The sequence below is a fragment of the Mercurialis annua genome, linkage group LG1-X (genome assembly GCF_937616625.2).
Source record: "Mercurialis annua linkage group LG1-X, ddMerAnnu1.2, whole genome shotgun sequence".
Taxonomy (NCBI): Eukaryota; Viridiplantae; Streptophyta; class Magnoliopsida; order Malpighiales; family Euphorbiaceae; genus Mercurialis; species Mercurialis annua.
Window position 1 is genome coordinate 44,495,551 of NC_065570.1, and position 18,081 is coordinate 44,513,631.

General features: G+C 33.5%; 1 protein-coding gene across 4 annotated transcripts; it reads left to right on the forward strand.

Moving 5' to 3' along the window:
• The first annotated feature begins 51 nt into the window (after positions 1–51).
• LOC126656758 (protein SEMI-ROLLED LEAF 2) lies at positions 52–11,476 on the forward strand. 4 transcript variants are annotated; one of them, XM_050351380.2, is made up of 20 exons: positions 52–282; positions 545–703; positions 1,221–1,295; positions 1,670–1,785; positions 2,193–2,307; positions 2,466–2,594; positions 3,843–3,890; positions 4,048–4,226; positions 4,321–4,517; positions 4,622–4,914; positions 5,956–6,105; positions 6,198–6,557; positions 6,654–6,800; positions 7,626–7,701; positions 8,183–8,310; positions 8,434–8,622; positions 9,376–9,516; positions 9,625–9,750; positions 10,386–10,586; positions 10,947–11,476. In XM_050351380.2, exons 2-20 carry the CDS (start codon positions 569–571, stop codon positions 11,103–11,105), a joined length of 2,964 nt encoding a protein of 987 aa, XP_050207337.1. In that variant the 5' UTR covers positions 52–282; positions 545–568; the 3' UTR covers positions 11,106–11,476. The 4 variants fall into 4 exon arrangements, with proteins under 4 accessions (XP_050207337.1, XP_050207330.1, XP_050207321.1 ...); XM_050351373.2 differs by having other exon boundaries at positions 53–282; positions 540–703; positions 6,651–6,800; XM_050351364.2 differs by having other exon boundaries at positions 53–282; positions 6,651–6,800.
• The last annotated feature ends 6,605 nt before the right edge of the window (positions 11,477–18,081 follow it).

An 18,081-nucleotide genomic window follows, 5' to 3' on the forward strand; every position in this document is an offset into this window, starting at 1 on the left:
ATTTGGATTACAATAATAAATTTAAAACAGAAAAAGAAATTTATTAAAACAAAAAAACAGCCTTGCGGGAGATGCCAAAAGGCCTCCTTGCTCCCCTTAGCTTTTAATTTTATGATCATTTTTTTGATTTTTATTAAGAAAGAACCACTTTTTTATTTTATTTTTTATTAATTTTAGAGAAATCAGTTGAATCTTGAATGTGGATTCCGTCTTGTTCTTGTTCTGTTGTAAATTTTTAAGCTTCCACGCAATTTCCAGATCGTGATCGTATCTGCTTGATTCGTAGGTTCCTTTTAATTTTTCATAATCTTATGGAAATTTAATTTTTGTATTCATTTATTTATTTTTTTACTATATAGTTTCTCTGCTGAATCTTTTCACATTTTATTGATGTTGGATTTTAAGGAACTTATAAGAAGATTGTCAATTTTTGTTGATAACTTGCGTATGCACACAATTACAGTGTAGATTACTGAAATTGAGCTAGAACATTCTGTGCAATGACAATTTGAATTTTTGTTTGATTAATATTTTTGCGGAGCAGGGAAAAAGGAGTTTGTAATAGACAATGGGGGTTATTTCGAGACGGGTTTTGCCCGCCTGTGGCAGCCTGTGTTTCTTTTGTCCTTCGATGAGGGCGAGATCAAGACAGCCTGTTAAACGCTACAAGAAATTTCTTGCTGAAATCTTTCCTCGTAATCAGGTAATTCTTTAGTTTAATGTTTCAGTTAAAATTGTGTATTGTAAGTAGTTCCTTTGTCTTATTTTAATGTTTTGATTTGATACTGGATTGATATGTAAGCTATGCTTTCTGCATTGTTAGTTATACTTTATTCGAGTGGCTTATTAGTGTTGGTCTAGTGCTTATTCTTATAATATAGTTTTTCAGAATTTTGGCATAGATGTGAACAGGTCAGAGTTCTCTGTTCTGTATTATTTGCGTGTGAAAGTTTTACAATCTCCGGTGCAACTTCTTCTAGATGTAAAACTAGAAATGAAAAATGTTACTATTTTCATCGATCATGGACTTGGTAGAAGTAAAGTTTTTCTTTAAGATATTTGTTATAGAAAAGGATGCAATGTTTGGTATTGTCTTTCCTCAAAGGTTCACGAGGACTACTGATAATAAGCATCCCAACCAAAGGGAATTGGAAGGGAAAATATATTGGTCTGAAATTGGAGATATGTGTTTGTTTCTTATTTTCTGTTATTATTTGCAGGAGGCTGAACCAAACGATAGGAAAATTGGAAAGCTTTGTGATTACGCTTCAAAGAATCCATTACGAATTCCTAAGGTTTGTAAACCATTACAAAATAAATTTATGAGCAGATTTCTATGTTAATTGTTTTTCCAAGATTGAACTTATAGTTTAGTATTATATTTGATGGGTTTAAAGAATAAAAAAGAAGCTTGAAACGAGCGAGAATTTTTATCTCCCCTTGTACCTATCTTCTTTGTCTGGGTGATGCTTTAGACTCGTGTATGTAGGCATGCTATCAAACCATTCCGCAACTATCTGATTTAGCTATTACCCATCCTTGTCTCATTTTTTAGTTACCTGGTCCTTATTGCAACTTCAATAAACTGTAACTGAACTGTGATTTTGGTTCAGTATATAAGTAAATTTCAAATGCTTGATAGCTTTATGCTTTCTAATTACCTGCACAGATTACTGAGACATTGGAGCAAAGATTTTACAAGGAGTTGCGGCATGAGAACTGTGGATCTGTGAAAGTGGTTGCATGCATTTACAGGAAATTGCAGTCCTCATGTAAGGAGCAGATGTAAGTTCCGCATTTAAATTTTGAAATAGACTCAAGTTGGCCAACTCCACTAAACAAGACAATTAATTAAACTAAGTTTTATTCCTTTGATAGTATGCTAAATTTTCAATGGTGCTCGAACAACCACCTACCGAAACAAATGGAGAAGAAAAGTTATTGATACCTCCTATTATATGTAACTGGAAGAATGTATTAGAAAATCTATTGATAATTGAAGGTTAAATCGAGAATAGGAATTTGTATATGCTTGATAAAAATTCAAGGATATTGTTATCTTATTGATGCCAAGAGGTTTACCCATCATGTCAGTTTTTTAACATTGAAACCGTATTATGCTGTAATTCTAGTTACAAATTAAAGCCATTTTCTTTTTGCTGATATTTTCTAGAATGGCATTTGATTTGCAGGCCATTGTTTGCCAGTAGTTTATTGGGGATAGTGCGGACACTTTTGGAAGAAACCAGGCAGGATGAAATGCGAATTCTTGGTTGCAATCTTCTTGTTGACTTTATACATAGTCAGGTTCGTAATGGATAAAGCTTTTGACATAGGCTCTGCAAAATGGCATTATCCAATTAATTGGCCTACAAAAATGATAATGACTGGTTAGCAGTTCTTGCATAAACCAGATTTAGTTGATATCTTTTTAAAATAGATGCTAACTCATTGAATCAAAGTAGACAGATAGCACACACATGTTCAACTTAGAAGGCCTCATTCCTAAGCTTTGCCAGTTGGCTCAAGAAGTGGGTGATGGTGAAAGGACTCTACGTTTACATTCAGCTGGACTGCAAGCTTTAGCTTCCATGGTATAGTTGCCTGACCAAACTTTTCTCTTCATTTTCTTCCCTTTTCTTTCTAAAAATGTGCTACATGAAGTGCTTTTTGTTTTTGTTTATAACTTTTTTATTTGCTACATTCTGATTGTTAAGAGAAATCTAGTCGATGGACTTTTAGTTAGTTGTGATTGGTTTGATGTTTTGTCACTAGTAAATAATTTGTACTGTTCTTTTTCACCTTTTCATTCAATCTTGATAATAATGATGGTTACAAGCAGGCAGTTCACTTTTATGAGTTGTTTGCTCATTTGATTTGAACCAAGCTATCTATTTTTGTTGGTAGTTCTGCCTAATGCATCAAAAATGGTATTTGAACTAATTCCCTTTTCTTATCTGGAAATTTGAGTGCTTTTTTTATTTTGATTATATGAACTAGAGGCAATTTCAGTTTCTATTCTTTATAAATGTGTTACCCGACATTGATACTGAAGTTTTACTGCACTTTACCTATTTGTATTGATATAATTTAAGTTTTGTAAAGTCTATCACGTGCTTAAAATTTTAGTTTGACGTTTTCTTATGAATAAAAATTTTAGCTGAATGACTCGCTTGGTTTAGTTGGTAGTATATTTCCCGTCCACTGTTCAAACATTTATAATGCTTCCCATACCTGCCATTTCTGGAACTAGAGTTGTGGCATGTTCAGGCTATTCTATGATTTGCGATCACTTTGTAAGTTGGTAGTAGTCAAAGCTAAGTGGTTAAACTGCATACCCTTGGAGACCAACTTCATGATTTGAGTATGGGTCCAACATTGTGGAAGCAAACATGCCCAAGAATTTTCAGAAGCTGTTTCTCTCAGTAGTAGTATCATTCCCTTCCTGTAGCTGAAGTGAAGGGTATAAAATGGAAGGGAATGATACTACTACTGAGAGAAACAGCTTCTGAAAATAAGGAGTATTAGCATGATTTTATTATTGGCTACCATGCTACCACAGCCTCCTGTTATGTCATTTACCAGCCTACAAGACAACTCCCATTAGCAACCATCACCATTTTGTTTCAAAATTAATTAAATTAACGTCTGAAAGTACTGGAGTCATACCCTATCTGTTTATTCATTTTCAAGTTCAATTCTTACCTGTTGAGAAATTTACATGAATATGTAGCTAGAACTAAAAAAGTTGCAAGTAAATGGCCAGGATGTTTTCTTATATGGTCATTACTATGCTCATTTTTCTCCCAACTGATGGCTCCTTGACGTTATCTTGTTCCTAGGTGTCTTTCATGGGTGAGCATTCCCATATCTCAATGGAGTTTGACAATGTAAGCTATAGCCTTCTATCCTATAAATGATGTCTTTATTAAAAAGTATTTGTGATACAGCTAAAGATCAAAATTATTTTGAAGTCTACAGTTGCTGTCTTATGCTAATCTCTGGTTATGTGATACAGCCTATTAACTCGTTTTTGTTGCAAAATAGATTATATCAGTCACTTTGGAGAACTACATCGATTCCCAGAAGAACCTAGATAATTCCAAGAGAGATCAATGGATTCAGGGAGTGGTTAATCCAGAAGACAAGGATTCATCATTCCCAGATATTAGCAAGAAGGTTTCCTCGCAAAGCCATAGTACCAAACTGGAGTTGGACCCCTCAATGTGAGGATTCATTTTATTAGCTGAATGATATTTATGTTGGGTGGAAATAATTCTGTTGAATTAGCATCTTTTTTTTCTTTTACTATTTCAACAGGGATACTTCTAGAAGTCCATCTTACTGGTCTAGAGTCTGCTTACATAACATGGCTAGACTGGCAAAGGAAGCTACTACAGTACGGCGTGTGCTGGAACCTCTGTTCCTTAACTTTGATGCTAACAATCATTGGCCCCTGGAAAAAGGTGTTGCCTACCCTGTGTTAATATATTTGCAGTCGCTTTTGGAGGAAGCAGGTTATAATGGAATCTTGAATCATTCTCATGATAGAAGCATATTGTTTTTATTATTTTTTTCCCCTCTTTTTTTGTATCTGATAGTTTTGTCTTCCTAACACCAGGAGAAAACTCACATTTGCTGTTAGCTAACCTGGTCAAGCACTTGGATCATAGGAATGTTGCCAAACAACCTCTTATACAAATTGATATTATCAATGTCACCACTCAGCTTGGACAAAGTGCAAAGCAAGAGGCCACAGTTTCCATTGTTGGTGCAATATCTGACTTAATTAAAAATTTAAGGAAGTGCCTGCAAAATTCAGCTGAAATATCTAATGCTGGAAATTGCATTGATAAGCAAAATACTGATCTTCAGTTTGCCATAGAGAAATGCATCTTACAGCTATCGAATAAGGTTTTTGACGCTTCTTTCTTCTTCTTTTTTTCTTTTTGTTGTTCATATATGGATGGGTGAATGAGCGTGTGCTTGTTTCGAGTTTACATTAAATCCATACAACTCTTTTCCTCATCTATTTAATTAGATGATTAATAAAAACTGCCGAGCATTATATGTCATGGTTTGGTTTCATTGAGAATATTATAATTTCTAAAAAAATTACCAAATCTTTCTAACGTCAATAATTCAGATCTATCAAGTATCATCCATAATGCTTATCGTAAGCTATTGATTTTTCCGATTCTACTTTCATATTCTCCATTTATTTCATCCATTTTGGGACACCTAAGTTTCAAAAAAAAGTTAGAACGTATATGTACTTGAGTATGGGTGGAATATGATGGGAAGAATTTGAAGGTGCTTAGTGCACCATAATTGAGTCTCTGCAACATTGCTAATAAAACATTTTTGAATCATGTTTGAACCTTGATCATTGCCTATTTCTAGCCATAATACCATCAAAATCTGATCAAGGACATCCACGATCAACATTAATGTGCTAAAACTGTCACCTTGGACAACTCTTGACAATTGTTATTTATTATCATGGTTGTTTCAACTCCATATATTTTGAGGTTCACTTGTTACATGTCAATTATTTATTAGATTCTTTTGTTTTTGAGAGTGATATTCTCCCTTGAATGCTACTTTATTGCTTTATACATAATAATCCAAGACTACAGTAATTCTCCATTATTGGAAACAATTATCCTAGCTTTATATGCATTTTGTGTTTCGTAAAATTAACCAGATGTGGCTATGAATTGGGTTCTAGTAAATACACTTGATAAGCTAATGCCTTACTTAGTCTGTTGTTAGATATGTGCCATTTTTTCTCAAATATATCTACTTAAGACAATGCATTTCTGATTACTAGGGGGAAGATACTGGTCCCATACTTTGATAAAATTTCCTTGTTCCTGGAGAATTTTGTAAATACTACCAAGTCTTTTTGCACATGCATATAATTGCTTTACAGAATGCTTTTCTGATTAATAGGTGGGAGATGTGGGTCCCATACTTGATAAAATGGCTGTGTTTTTGGAGAATATTTCAACTACTACCCTTGTAGCTAGAACCACAGTATCTGCTGTTTGTCAAACAGCACGGATTCTTGCTTCAATCCCTAACATATCATATAAGAATAAGGCAAGTAGACCTTCTTTAATGTGCTGCTTCAGTGCTTCCTGTTTGGATCTTGTTAAAATTATATGATTTGATGTGACTCGTGTAAATTTCAGGCTTTTCCTGATGCGCTGTTCCATCAGTTGCTAATTGCAATGACCCATCCAGATCATGAGACAAGAGTTGGAGCTCACAACGTCTTATCTGTTGTGCTTATGCCATCCTTACTTTGTCTTTGGTCAGATCAGAACAGTAAAACATCAGAAGCTTTCTCTGAATTTTTTGGTTCATGGCGGAAGTCAAGGGGTAAAAGTTTCTCCTTTCAGGATGAAGGGAAGGATAAGGCAGAACCCAGGGATGGAGGGTTGGGAGAGGGAAAAAGTCAGATATTGGATGCTGATGCTAAAAGATTGAGAGAACGTGATTCAAATGATCATTCAAATAGCTTCAAGGATGCTAGCACACATGGAAAAAGTGTACGAAACCCCAACTTAGAATTTAGTTTATAATCAGGATATGTTATTTTTAAATTTTATTCAGTTGTCTGATGTAGTTAAAATTATTATCAGAAGCAAACTTCTATTAGATTAAGTGGTCATCAAGTCAGTCTTCTACTTTCATCTATATGGATCCAAGCAACATCCCCAGAGAATACGCTTTCAAATTTTGAGGCTATTGCGCACTCTTATAACATTGCTTTGCTGTTTACTCGATCTAAGGTAAGTTTTTCTCAAATTAGTACTAGCATTGATGGTATACACTTTGTCATTATCATCTTTTATCTAATGTCTTGATCATTAGCAATTTTTAGTGCATTAATTGAAGCTCTTTCTACTTGCTAATGCACATAAGCCAAGCAAGATTCTTTGCTTTGTAGCATTTTACTCATTATTGATAACTAACAACAAGGCATTTTGTCAATGAAACTCTAAGGCTAATTACAACTGCATGAAGAGAATTTATCTAGAAATGGAGCTGTACACATTTCATGGCCCTCTTTGTATATCTTGAATGAAAGAGGTTTAAAGATGTCACGCTGGTCCTTTTCTGATAACTTAGAATTGCAGAAACTTCTCATTATTTTAAATAGAAAGAAACACCCTTGAGCACATAGAGAGACATTTCAGGGCATTTAACTAAATGAAACACCTTTGAGTATGTGTTAGAACAATGGGATGCCTACTTCTTACTTTTTTATGTATTAAACCTTTCAGACCTCGTCCTTTCTTAGAAATCCTTTTGTAACAATGTGTATGCAGTATATTTCAAGTTTATGTAGGTGATAGCATCTTTTCTTTCTGTTACATAGATACATAAATTTCATTGATGATCAAAGTTAGTAGTGATCTATGCTAATCTGATTATAGCATTAGCCTTGGGGATGAAATCTCAGAGAAGTTTCTGCATACACGGAGTTTTTAATGTGACATCTCTTTGTTTTAAATCTTTTTGGCATGCGTTGGTTAAATTACACCATATTTGTGCACATCTTCTATTTGACAGCCATTCAGAATTTGAGTGTTGATAAAAAAAACTTATGACAGACTTCCAATCACATGGCTCTAGTTCGGTGTTTTCAGCTGGCATTCTCTCTTAGGAGTTTCTCAGTGGATCAAGACAGTAAGTTGGATCTCTCGCTAAATGGTATTCATTTAAGATTTAGCAAAAAAAAAATCTATTTAAAGATGAAGTAGATAATTGTTAAGAAGGGCGGCAGGCAATGGCATTCCTGAAATTTTCAAAACACATACATTTACACAATCATTTCATATATTTTATATATGACCCTTCTGCTCTTAAATCTGCATTTTTTGATGTATTTTTTTTTAGATATAAGCTCTGTTTTCTTAACTACTCCACACTACTTTTCAATGATAAAAAAGTTTAATAGATGTTGCATAGCGGTAGTGAAAATAAGACTGACATCTTAAGTTTGCTCTTTCGGACTTTGTGTTTTCCTTTTTCATAAATCTTTGGGCGAAACCCATTTTTATGCTGTTTACATTTGAAAGAATAGCAGTTTGAGTGATAATATTCAAAATAATTAATTGTGATTTGTTAAAAATACTTTGAACTTATATGTCTTGTATACATATTGAAGGAGGTCTGCAACCGTCTCGCAGAAGGTCTCTCTTCACCTTGGCTTCATACATGCTTATTTTCTCAGCAAAAGCAGGAAAACTTCCTGAGCTAATTCCTTTAGTTAAAGCATCTTTGACAGAAAAAACAGTTCGTCTCCTATCCAAATATCCTTAGAAAATAGATAACTTTGTTTTCATTTTCTTTCTAAGGCAAGGCCTGTTTTCTTTTAACGGTTCTTCTAATGTTTGCATCAATGAATACCTTCGGCAGGCTGATCCTTATCTTGAGTCTGTGGGCGACATAAGGCTTGCAGAATGTGACGCAGGGAAAATAGTATATGGATCAGAGGAAGATGACGTTGCTGCATTAAAATCTCTCTCAGCGGTGGAACTAGATGATCATCATTTGAAGGAAACCGTGACATCACATTTCACAAGAAAATTTGAAAAACTGACACAGGTACGTTAATATTTATGCTTGTGCAATGTCATATCAAGTTAAATCACCCTTCCATTATGTAATTTGTAGTAAAAGGAATTTCTGAATGGGTTTCCTAAAGGCCAAGCCAAACCATATGCGGACTACTGGCATTTGATATTTTTGCATAAGGATTAGATTCATCAAATTTCAAACACGTGAAAAGATACTGAATGTGATTAAAGGGCACAATTACTTGCATTTAAAAGTGAGAAAAGAAAGGAGGGTATATTCTAAGAATTTTGAACGATAAGGAATTAGGAGAATCTTACATGTGATAATAGACTCAATGCCATGTTGCATTGGATTGACTCAGAAGAAACAACATATTATATCAATCATACATGTGCAGCTTGATAAGCTACTTAATGTTGAAGTAATTTTACTTCTTTTGGGTTTTGGTGCAATAAAAAAACTTGCCCATTGGTAAATATTCATCGTTAGTTGTTGAATCAATGAACTTTCTGTATATTTATTGATTTGTCCCCAGGATGAGTTATTGGGAATAAAAGGCGCAGCTTCATCAGGATTTTTTTCCTGATGATGCATACCCATGACTCAGAAGAAACACATATTATATCAATCATACATGTGCAGCTTGATAAGCTACTTAATGTTGAAGTAATTTTACTTCTTTTGGGTTTTGGTGCAATAAAAAACTTGCCCATAGGTAAATTATTCATCGTTAGTTGTTGAATCAATGAACTTTCTGTATATTTATTGATTTGTCCCCAGGATGAGTTATCGGGAATAAAGGCGCAGCTTCATCAGGATTTTTTTCCTGATGATGCATACCCATTGGGAGCTCCCTTGTTTATGGACACGCCAAGGCCAAGTTCGCCTCTTGCCCAAATGGAGTTTCAGGCTTTTGAAGAGGTATTATCAATCAGATAGTGTCCACCGCTATGTGACTTGGCGAAAGCTGAGTTTTTGTATTTGTTTTTTTGACATAAGCTGAGTTTTCTTATTGTGGCTTTCTTTCAGATCATGCCTGCAGCTTCCACAGATGACGAAAACCTCATTGAAGCTAATGGAAGTCAGTCAGATCGCAAAACATCACTTTCTACCAATACACTAGACATTTTAAGTGTTAATGAACTGTTGGAATCGGTAAGTTTACCACTTTTTTCTTTTAAATCCAGGCAAGTAATGATAATAAATTAACAATTTTGGAACCTGGTGATTTCTACAATTGTGCCCAACTGTTAGTTTTATCCATTTTAGTACTTGAACTTTGCTCAACTCATTAGTCAAACTACTCTAGATCGAGCTGGACTCTGCTGAAATCGAACTATAGTATTTTGTGAACATGAGTTTGAGGATATTGACTTGCTTACAACCCTATTCATCTGTAAACAACGAATTCTCACATGGAATTTATTCATTTCGATTATGCATCTGTAAATAACATTTTACCGATGATTATTCATCATTTTAGTAATACACGTTCTATGTTTTATTTGGAGTCATATCTAAGAGTCCTTAATTTTTTTCTTTGTAATATTATCACCATATTATCAAATCCTTGCACACTTTAAAAACTCTAAAATTGATGACCTTGATTTCTTCTGTACCCTTCATTAAAACACCACAACTAAATCTTCCTGGCATCACTTTCCATTATCATTTGTGTGTGTGTCGGTGGTGGTTACATAATATAGGCGAGTTATATTTATTTTATATTTTTTCTGATTCCTGCGTGTGTGTTTCACACTCAGCATTTATGGGCTTTGTAATAACTGCAGGTCTTGGAAACTGCAAGGCAAGTTGCAAGCTCCCAGGTTTCATCTACGCCTGTACCCTATGACCAAATGAAGAGTCAGTGCGAAGCTCTTGTCTCGGGCAAGCAACAAAAGATGTCTATGCTTCATAGTTTCAAGAATCAACATGAAGCCAAGATTTTTCCCACTGACACTGAAAAGAAAGGCACTTCAGAATTGAATGAGGTGAGAATGAACATGTTCATATGCCTTATGTTATTGATTTTTCTAGTTTTTGCTCTTCCTCAATACACCATACATGTCACCGACATATTCCTTGGTTATTTAGGAAATTTTATGACATTTGTTGGTGGTACCAAACTATCATGGACAATAGAAACAACTGGAATTTGGTATCTTGAGATGTTTGTCATAACAATTTAGTAGATAATGAACATGTGCATATGCTGTACTTTTATTCTTTTTGATATTGATTCTTGAGTTTAGTGTTTAACTATATTAGCGGCTATTATTATATGATCATGCTATCGATGAGTGTTTATTGTGTATGCCTGACAACATGATATTATACGTTGTTCTTTCCAGATACTGGAGACTTCAGCAAGCCAATCAAAGTCTAATAACAACAATCAAAGTAAAGCAACCGACCAGCTTGCCATTTGCTCAGTCGAGTACGGACAAAATTCCTTCAGGTTACCACCTTCGAGCCCCTATGACAAATTCTTGAAAGCAGCTGGATGTTGAAGATTCATCAGTAATTTACACCTATCTCTGTCTATATTTTGTTCATCTTCCATTTCTTTTATTTCTACGAGTTATTTTCCACATCTTCTTGCCTATATTCTTTTTCACGCAGATTTTTATTTTTTTCCCTAATTTTATTTTTACTAGCATTAATAGTAAATTGTTAATAAAGTTTGATTAGAGGGGTCAGTTGTGCTGCCCAAATGTATAATTGGGAGGGATGAAGTGAGGTGATCTTGTTTGGAATTCGGGTTATAGTCACACAATTTTTAGGAATTTTCGGCTGTTAAATTTGTTGATAGGTGTTCATATGAGTATAAACATGTACAACTTTGTATCTAAAGAAGAAAACTTTTACTGGTTTGCTATTATATTATTTTTTATAAGAATTGAAATTGAACATGAGACATACGTGAGAATTATAACGTTTCTGCCACTAGACTATATTTGTGGAGACCCGGGTATCATGACCCTTCTTCATTCAATCAATATTGGAAAAACCCATACGTAGTCTCCTCTACTTAACCACTTTTGTTCGAGAGGCCTCTATTCTAAAGGTTTTGAGATAATAACAAAAATATCTATAAAAAATGTGTTGTTTTCATAGTGTACTTTCTTTTAAAAGAATCTTTCATGCGGTACATTTTTCCAAGAGAAGATTTCAACATTTAAATGGTGACATCATCGTGAGTCATTGTAACACGCGCCAGCATCCAGTGTACCAGCTCTGCTGGTGCACATATAGTACTGACCCGCGCGTCACGCACGCGGGTCAGTTTTCATTTTTTTTTGTTTTTTAAAATAAAACTTATTCATTTTATCTATTACATAAAAAATTTAAAAAATTTAATTTTATTTTTAATTTTTAAAATACAAATATTAAATTTAAAAATTATAAAAATACATAAATGATACAATTTTAAAATATTCAATTTTATGAATTACGAATATATTATTTATGCATACCGAATACGGGTATGGTGCATAAATAATATATTTATCATGTATAAAATATGTATCAGAGATTTATCTATTGAGTATATTTTAAAAATAAGAACATATTATGTATAAAATATATATTAACAATTATTTATTATGTATAAATTATATATGAACGATTACCTATCATGTATAAATTATGTATCAACGATTATCTATCATATATGTATAAATTATGTATCAGCTATTTATCTATTTAAATACGAGAAATTCTTATGTAGATTCAGTCTACCACGTCATCAGTGGACCAAGCCAATCATATCATAACACCTCATTAAAGTGAGGGTATTCTTGTAATTACTTTTGTTATTTGCATACAATTTTGAATAATGTTATTACAAAAATACCCTCATTTTAATGAACTGTTATGATATGATTGGCTTAGTCCACGGATGACGTGGTGGACTGAGTCTACCTAAAAATTTCTCATTTAAATACATTCATATCTATGATGTATAAATTATGTATCAACGATTTATCTATTGAATACATTTAAGAAATGAATATATCGTGTATAAATGATGCAGTATAATATAAATTATGTATTAAAGATGCATCAAAAATATGTACAAAAAATATATGGAATAAAACTAAAAAATGTAATTTAAAAATGTATAAATCATGTATCAAACATGATAAAGATATACATAATATTACTTAAAAAAGGAGACGTACAAAAAAAAGTTCGGAAGATTGAATATGTATCAAATATGTATTGGAGATGTATCAAATATGTAGCGAAAAAATATCAAATGTATTAATCATGTATTAAAACTAAAATGCGTCGTTTAAAATTTGTATTTTAAATAATAAATATATAATTATCTAATATATCGGAAAATATATCAAAATTGTACCAGAAACGTATCGAAAATATATCAAATATGTATTGGAAACGTATCAGAAATGTATCAAATATGTACAAAAAATATATGCATTAGAACTAAAAAAACAAGAAAAAAGTCCGAACAATTGAATATGTATCAAATATGTAGCGGAGATGTATCGGAAATGTAACGGAGATGTATCTATTATATTATTACGATATGTGAATTATATTTTAAATCCAAAGTAACATATTCCAAATCTCAAAGTACAAATTAAGTAAATTGGCATTACCTATAAAATAAGATACAAAATATTAAGAAATTAACTAACTTAAACACTCAATTAAATAAAAAATAAACTGGAATACTAAAAGAGAAAAACATAAAAAATTGAGATGTAATTAATTCATTTCTTTCAAAACAAGTGGTTTGTTTTGCAATTTTTCCTTTCTTTCACTTGCATCCGTTCTTCAATTAGTTGTATTTAGACCCAAATTCAAACCAAGAATCAATAAAACTCCACAGTTTCATGGCAAGACATGTTTAGATTTGGTTCCTATAGAAAACCCACTACCACAAACCCACCCAAACCACCATTTGAATCTTCTAAATCGGCAAAAGCAGCCAAAACTACCTGTTCTGCAATTAGTTCGTATTCAGACCCAAATTCATGGGTTTTCAATCTTAACAGCTACCCATATGGGTCTTCAAGGTCCAAGACCGCCGGCTCTCAAAATCTATAAAGACTCACTCCATATCAGAAAACCATCGGTGGCACCACAGTCACAACAACATCAATTTCAAAATTAAAATCAGCTACAAACTCAGACACGGCCACCGGTCATAATCTACAGAATTTCAACGAAAAGGGAAATCCAGATCTTTGGATTTTAATTTGGTTCCGACAGATTAGGGTGCTGATATTCAGTCGTGGCTCGCTGGTTGACGTCATCAAAGCTCATTCCTTTCCTATTTCATCAGCAGATGAATATAAATCAACTCACCGTTCACACCTCTTTTTTCCACGCTCGACGAGTCCTACCACCGGACTGAGGTAACCACGGCCACCGTGGAGTCGACGATTCTTCACGGCGAAGAAGGAAAGGTTGATGGGTGGGTCTTAAAAGATGGGATTAATTATTGTGCTTCGGTGATAATGAAGGATTAGAGGATGATGAAGAAGAATGGTGTGAGTATTTAGAAAGTACGTGCTGTTGAAAACTATAAGGAAAAAAAGATAAAATTGCAATGATAATATTATTGACGTAAACTGTTCAAATAAAAGAGTAGTGCGTGAAAATTGAACCACTTTTTAGCCTTTTCTCGTAATTTTCTCAAGTTTTTTAAAGCTTTTTACTCTAAAATCTTTATACTTGGTAAAATCGAATATTGAGGTTCTTACATGATGGAAAATGGAGAGTGGGTTACTCTCTTTGTTAATGAGAATGGGTAGAAAAAAAATACATTACTATGTATTTATTTTTGATAAATGATGATATGGTAATTTATTTTTATATATTAATGGTGACATGGTAATGTAAAAGCAAAATATATGCTGATTAGGCATCTTCTTTCTTGCATTTCATTCTTTCGAATGTTTCTACCGTTATTTTGTTTTTTACAAAGTAAATCTTACTTGATCTATTTATCATCTTCATCCAATAGTGAAACTAACAAAGTAGACTAAAAATAAAATAATAAATGTAGAAAAAGCCCTTTCTTTTTCAAATTCAACTGTCAGTCCGACCATCACCCCAACATAAACCTCTAAAAACATAAACCCATCCAGCAAAACTAATTGCAGTATTAATAATCCATAATCTTGTTTAAAAAAGTTCAAAGTTCAAACAACAACCATGCTTATTACTTCTTTCTCCGAGGACCTCATAATTATTGAAGTTTTTCACTGAAAGCAACAACCACTAACTGTCATCGATTATAGGCTTAAAAATTTGGTGGCAATCAAACCCATAAACACATTTAAGAAAGTACAAAAAAGATTCATGGTATAGAAGATCAAATTTTTTTATTAAGGGCTACAAACAATCAGAGAAGGAAAAATATTCAAACCCATTTCAACGAAACGATGATCAATGCTAAAAAACATAGAAATAAAAACGTTTAAAACTCATCTCAGATTAAGCCATATAAAATTAATAAAACGAAAAAATAATCAACATTCAAAATTTCAAATCATAAAAGTGATGGTACATCATACAAATCATTCTCATAACCAGAGTTGGAAACTAACAGCACCAACACCGTCGTGTTGATCGAAGAGAAAATCCAGCGATTCAAAGCGTTAATGAAACAAACAATCACTTTAAATGATATGGGCGACATGACGGAGGTCGGAGGAACGATCTATGTAGCCAATGCCGGCGAGTAAGGGTTGAGGAAATTAAAGACATATTGGAGTGGGTTTTTAGAGAGGAGAAATGGGTCGATGTTAGTTCCGGCAGTGATATGGGTTATTGAGGCGGTTGTCGATGAGAAGACTGATACTAGTTTAGTGAGAAGAATATTAACCGAAGAGAAAAGATCAGATAGATAAGACGATAGAGAAAGAAAGGGTTGGGATTGATCATTTTTTGTGCTCGTTTGCTGCCATAGATGTTGATAATGAATTTTGAATTTTGGAAAATAAAAATTGAAAAAAATGATGGTGTTATTGTTATGTAAGAATTGAACATATTAGAGAAAAAGAGATGGTGGTGTCACTGGAATAAGAAGAAAAGGGAGATTAATTGATTCTTCAAGTGGTGGGCCCGTTTCTTTAAATCATTTTTGCTCAAATGTGACTGATGTGGACTATCAAATAAAAACTTGCTCCGTTAATTAACAGAAAGATATACTCCATAAACTATCTACGTAAGGGTCTCAATGTCTCAATATTCGATTTTTCCAAGTATAAGGATTTTGGAGTGAAAAACTTTAAAATAGGGGTCTTTTGAACAAAAATGGTAAAGTAGAGGAGTCTCTATATGGGTTTTGCCATCAATATTTCCCTTATAATATCTCATAAACTTGTTTCAGAGTTATGACACTAAACTTCATTTTTAATATAAAAAACCTTAGAATAACAATGATTCACCATGTTCATGTTCAAGTGTGTTGTTTTTACGTATCTATATTCGTGTTACCTAGATGGAGAATATCGGTTTCAATTGCATTCTTAAGCATCCAAATTATCACCTTTTGATTTTAATTATACCTTCAAATATCAAATGACCTTTTTTTTACAATATTTCAATTTTTCATAAATATGCTGAATAGTCCTCAATATTATAATTAAAACAGAAAAGTCATCTTTCTAAAATTTCAAAAATTAATAATAAATGATAGAGTCTATCTTCTGATACGGTTTGTAACCTGCAAAATAGGGCAGAAGCTAACCGGACGGTTGTGGTCCGATTAACTCTCAGATGCTTAAGTCAGTTTAGGCTTGAGCAGCGTTTTGAGTATATGAATGTAATTGTATTTTTAGGCATAACTCAAGCTCTTTATATAGTAGTTAAGAGAATACCTAGTAGACTTTAAATAGGAAAGTGAGTCCTGTTTAGTAAGGTTTGAGATTGAATTGGAAAGAGATTTCTTATTCAAGAGAAAGTCTTATTCAGGAATATCTTCTTGAATAAGCTTATCTTCCTAAGTTGGAGTTTGTATCTAAAGAGGAAAGATATTCCGTAGATTCGGTTCTTGGGCGAATCCCTCAGGTGACGCGCTTCCTCCGAGTCTTTGAGGATTCCAGATTATCCTGGGGATTCAAACTATTCTTCCATTGATCTTCGGATACGGCGAATCTCATGGATTCGGTTGCCGATGTTATTGGGTTCTTGTATATTGGGCGAGAACTGAATATTCTTTTAGGGGTGCATCTCATGCGACTCGGTTCCACTATAGTTATGGTAGAATTCGGTATCCATCATTACCCCCTCCCCCCTCCGCAAGTGAGCTAAAGTCTTGTTATTTATGCCTTGGTAAATTTTAGCTTTACTTGGGGCGAGTAGATTTATATTCCGCCGTGTCGTTTCACTTGCTTGTTAGGATTTTCATATTTCTCTTTTTTCCATGTGTCGATCATCCTTTGTTAGCCTTTCCAGTTCTGAGACAAGTGTCTCGTATTTTGACATGTGTCGGTCATCTATTGTAATACTTAGGGTTTCGTCTCTTCGCTTTTCTAACCCTCATCATTGCAGTTTAGGAATTTATGAGTATATATTTTGTTTTTGGCTTCTTCTTTCATACTTTTCTTCTTCATATTCTTCTTTCCAAGATTTAAATTTCTGGATTATTCATTTCAAGATTTCTCGTTTCAGAATTGCTTCCTATCTCTCTTTTGATCCTACCTATTTGATCTCCAGGTATATTTAAAGTTTTGGTTGATTATTTTGAGCTTTTGCATTTTATCATTTTTTTCTTGTTTGAATATTTCCTTTGTTCTTAATGTCCTTGCTTGTTCTGGATTCTTGTTCTTGCATTATGCTTGCTTTTGATATTTTTTTAATTTAAACTTCTCGCTTATTCCATGTTTCCCCCATATTTAAAAAATGTATGAGGAAGTTGAAAGGACTCGGGGTGCTCGTGTGATATGGAGCATACTCCTAGTTGTTTGTCCGCTGAGCAAATTATTAAATTTGCTCAAGACTTTGACTTTCCTGAGTCGTTTCAGGTCCTAAGACCTGCTTCGAAATTTAGGGCGAACCATGTTCCTAGTTCGCCGAAGAAAATTGTCATTTTTCACGAGCATCTTTTAGCTGGTTTGAGATTTCCTTTAGAGCCTTTGTTGAAAGATATTTGTGAAAAGTTAGATATTCCGCCTGGGCAGCTTCATCTTAACGTTGTTCGGGTTATTTGTTCTTTTCTTGAATCGTGCAAATCTCGCAATCAAATTCCTTCTCTTAGTTTATTTAACTATTTTTATTCTTTTCTCGTCGAAAGGACGAAGAATTCATTTTTGCTGGCGGTAGGCCGAATCATTCCCTTTTTATTCTTCCTTCTTCGCTTAAGGGTTGGACCCCTAATTTTTTCCTGGTTTAGGATAAATCTTTCTCTTCTTTTAGTTAGGGTTTTACCGATGGTAAGGTATCCTTTTCTTCTCTCCCAGTTCAATTTGATGAAGAGAAAGACTTTGCCAAGTCTCTCTTGTC

Bases quoted from the DNA above. Each gene is read 5' to 3' on its own strand.
- LOC126656758 (XM_050351373.2), top strand. From the start codon at position 569: ATGGGGGTTATTTCGAGACGGGTTTTGCCCGCCTGTGGCAGCCTGTGT. The intron at 4,518-4,621 runs GTTATAATGGAA...TCCTAACACCAG, and splicing joins GTCGCTTTTGGAGGAAGCAG to GAGAAAACTCACATTTGCTG. The intron at 8,311-8,433 runs GTTCGTCTCCTA...TACCTTCGGCAG, and splicing joins CATCTTTGACAGAAAAAACA to GCTGATCCTTATCTTGAGTC.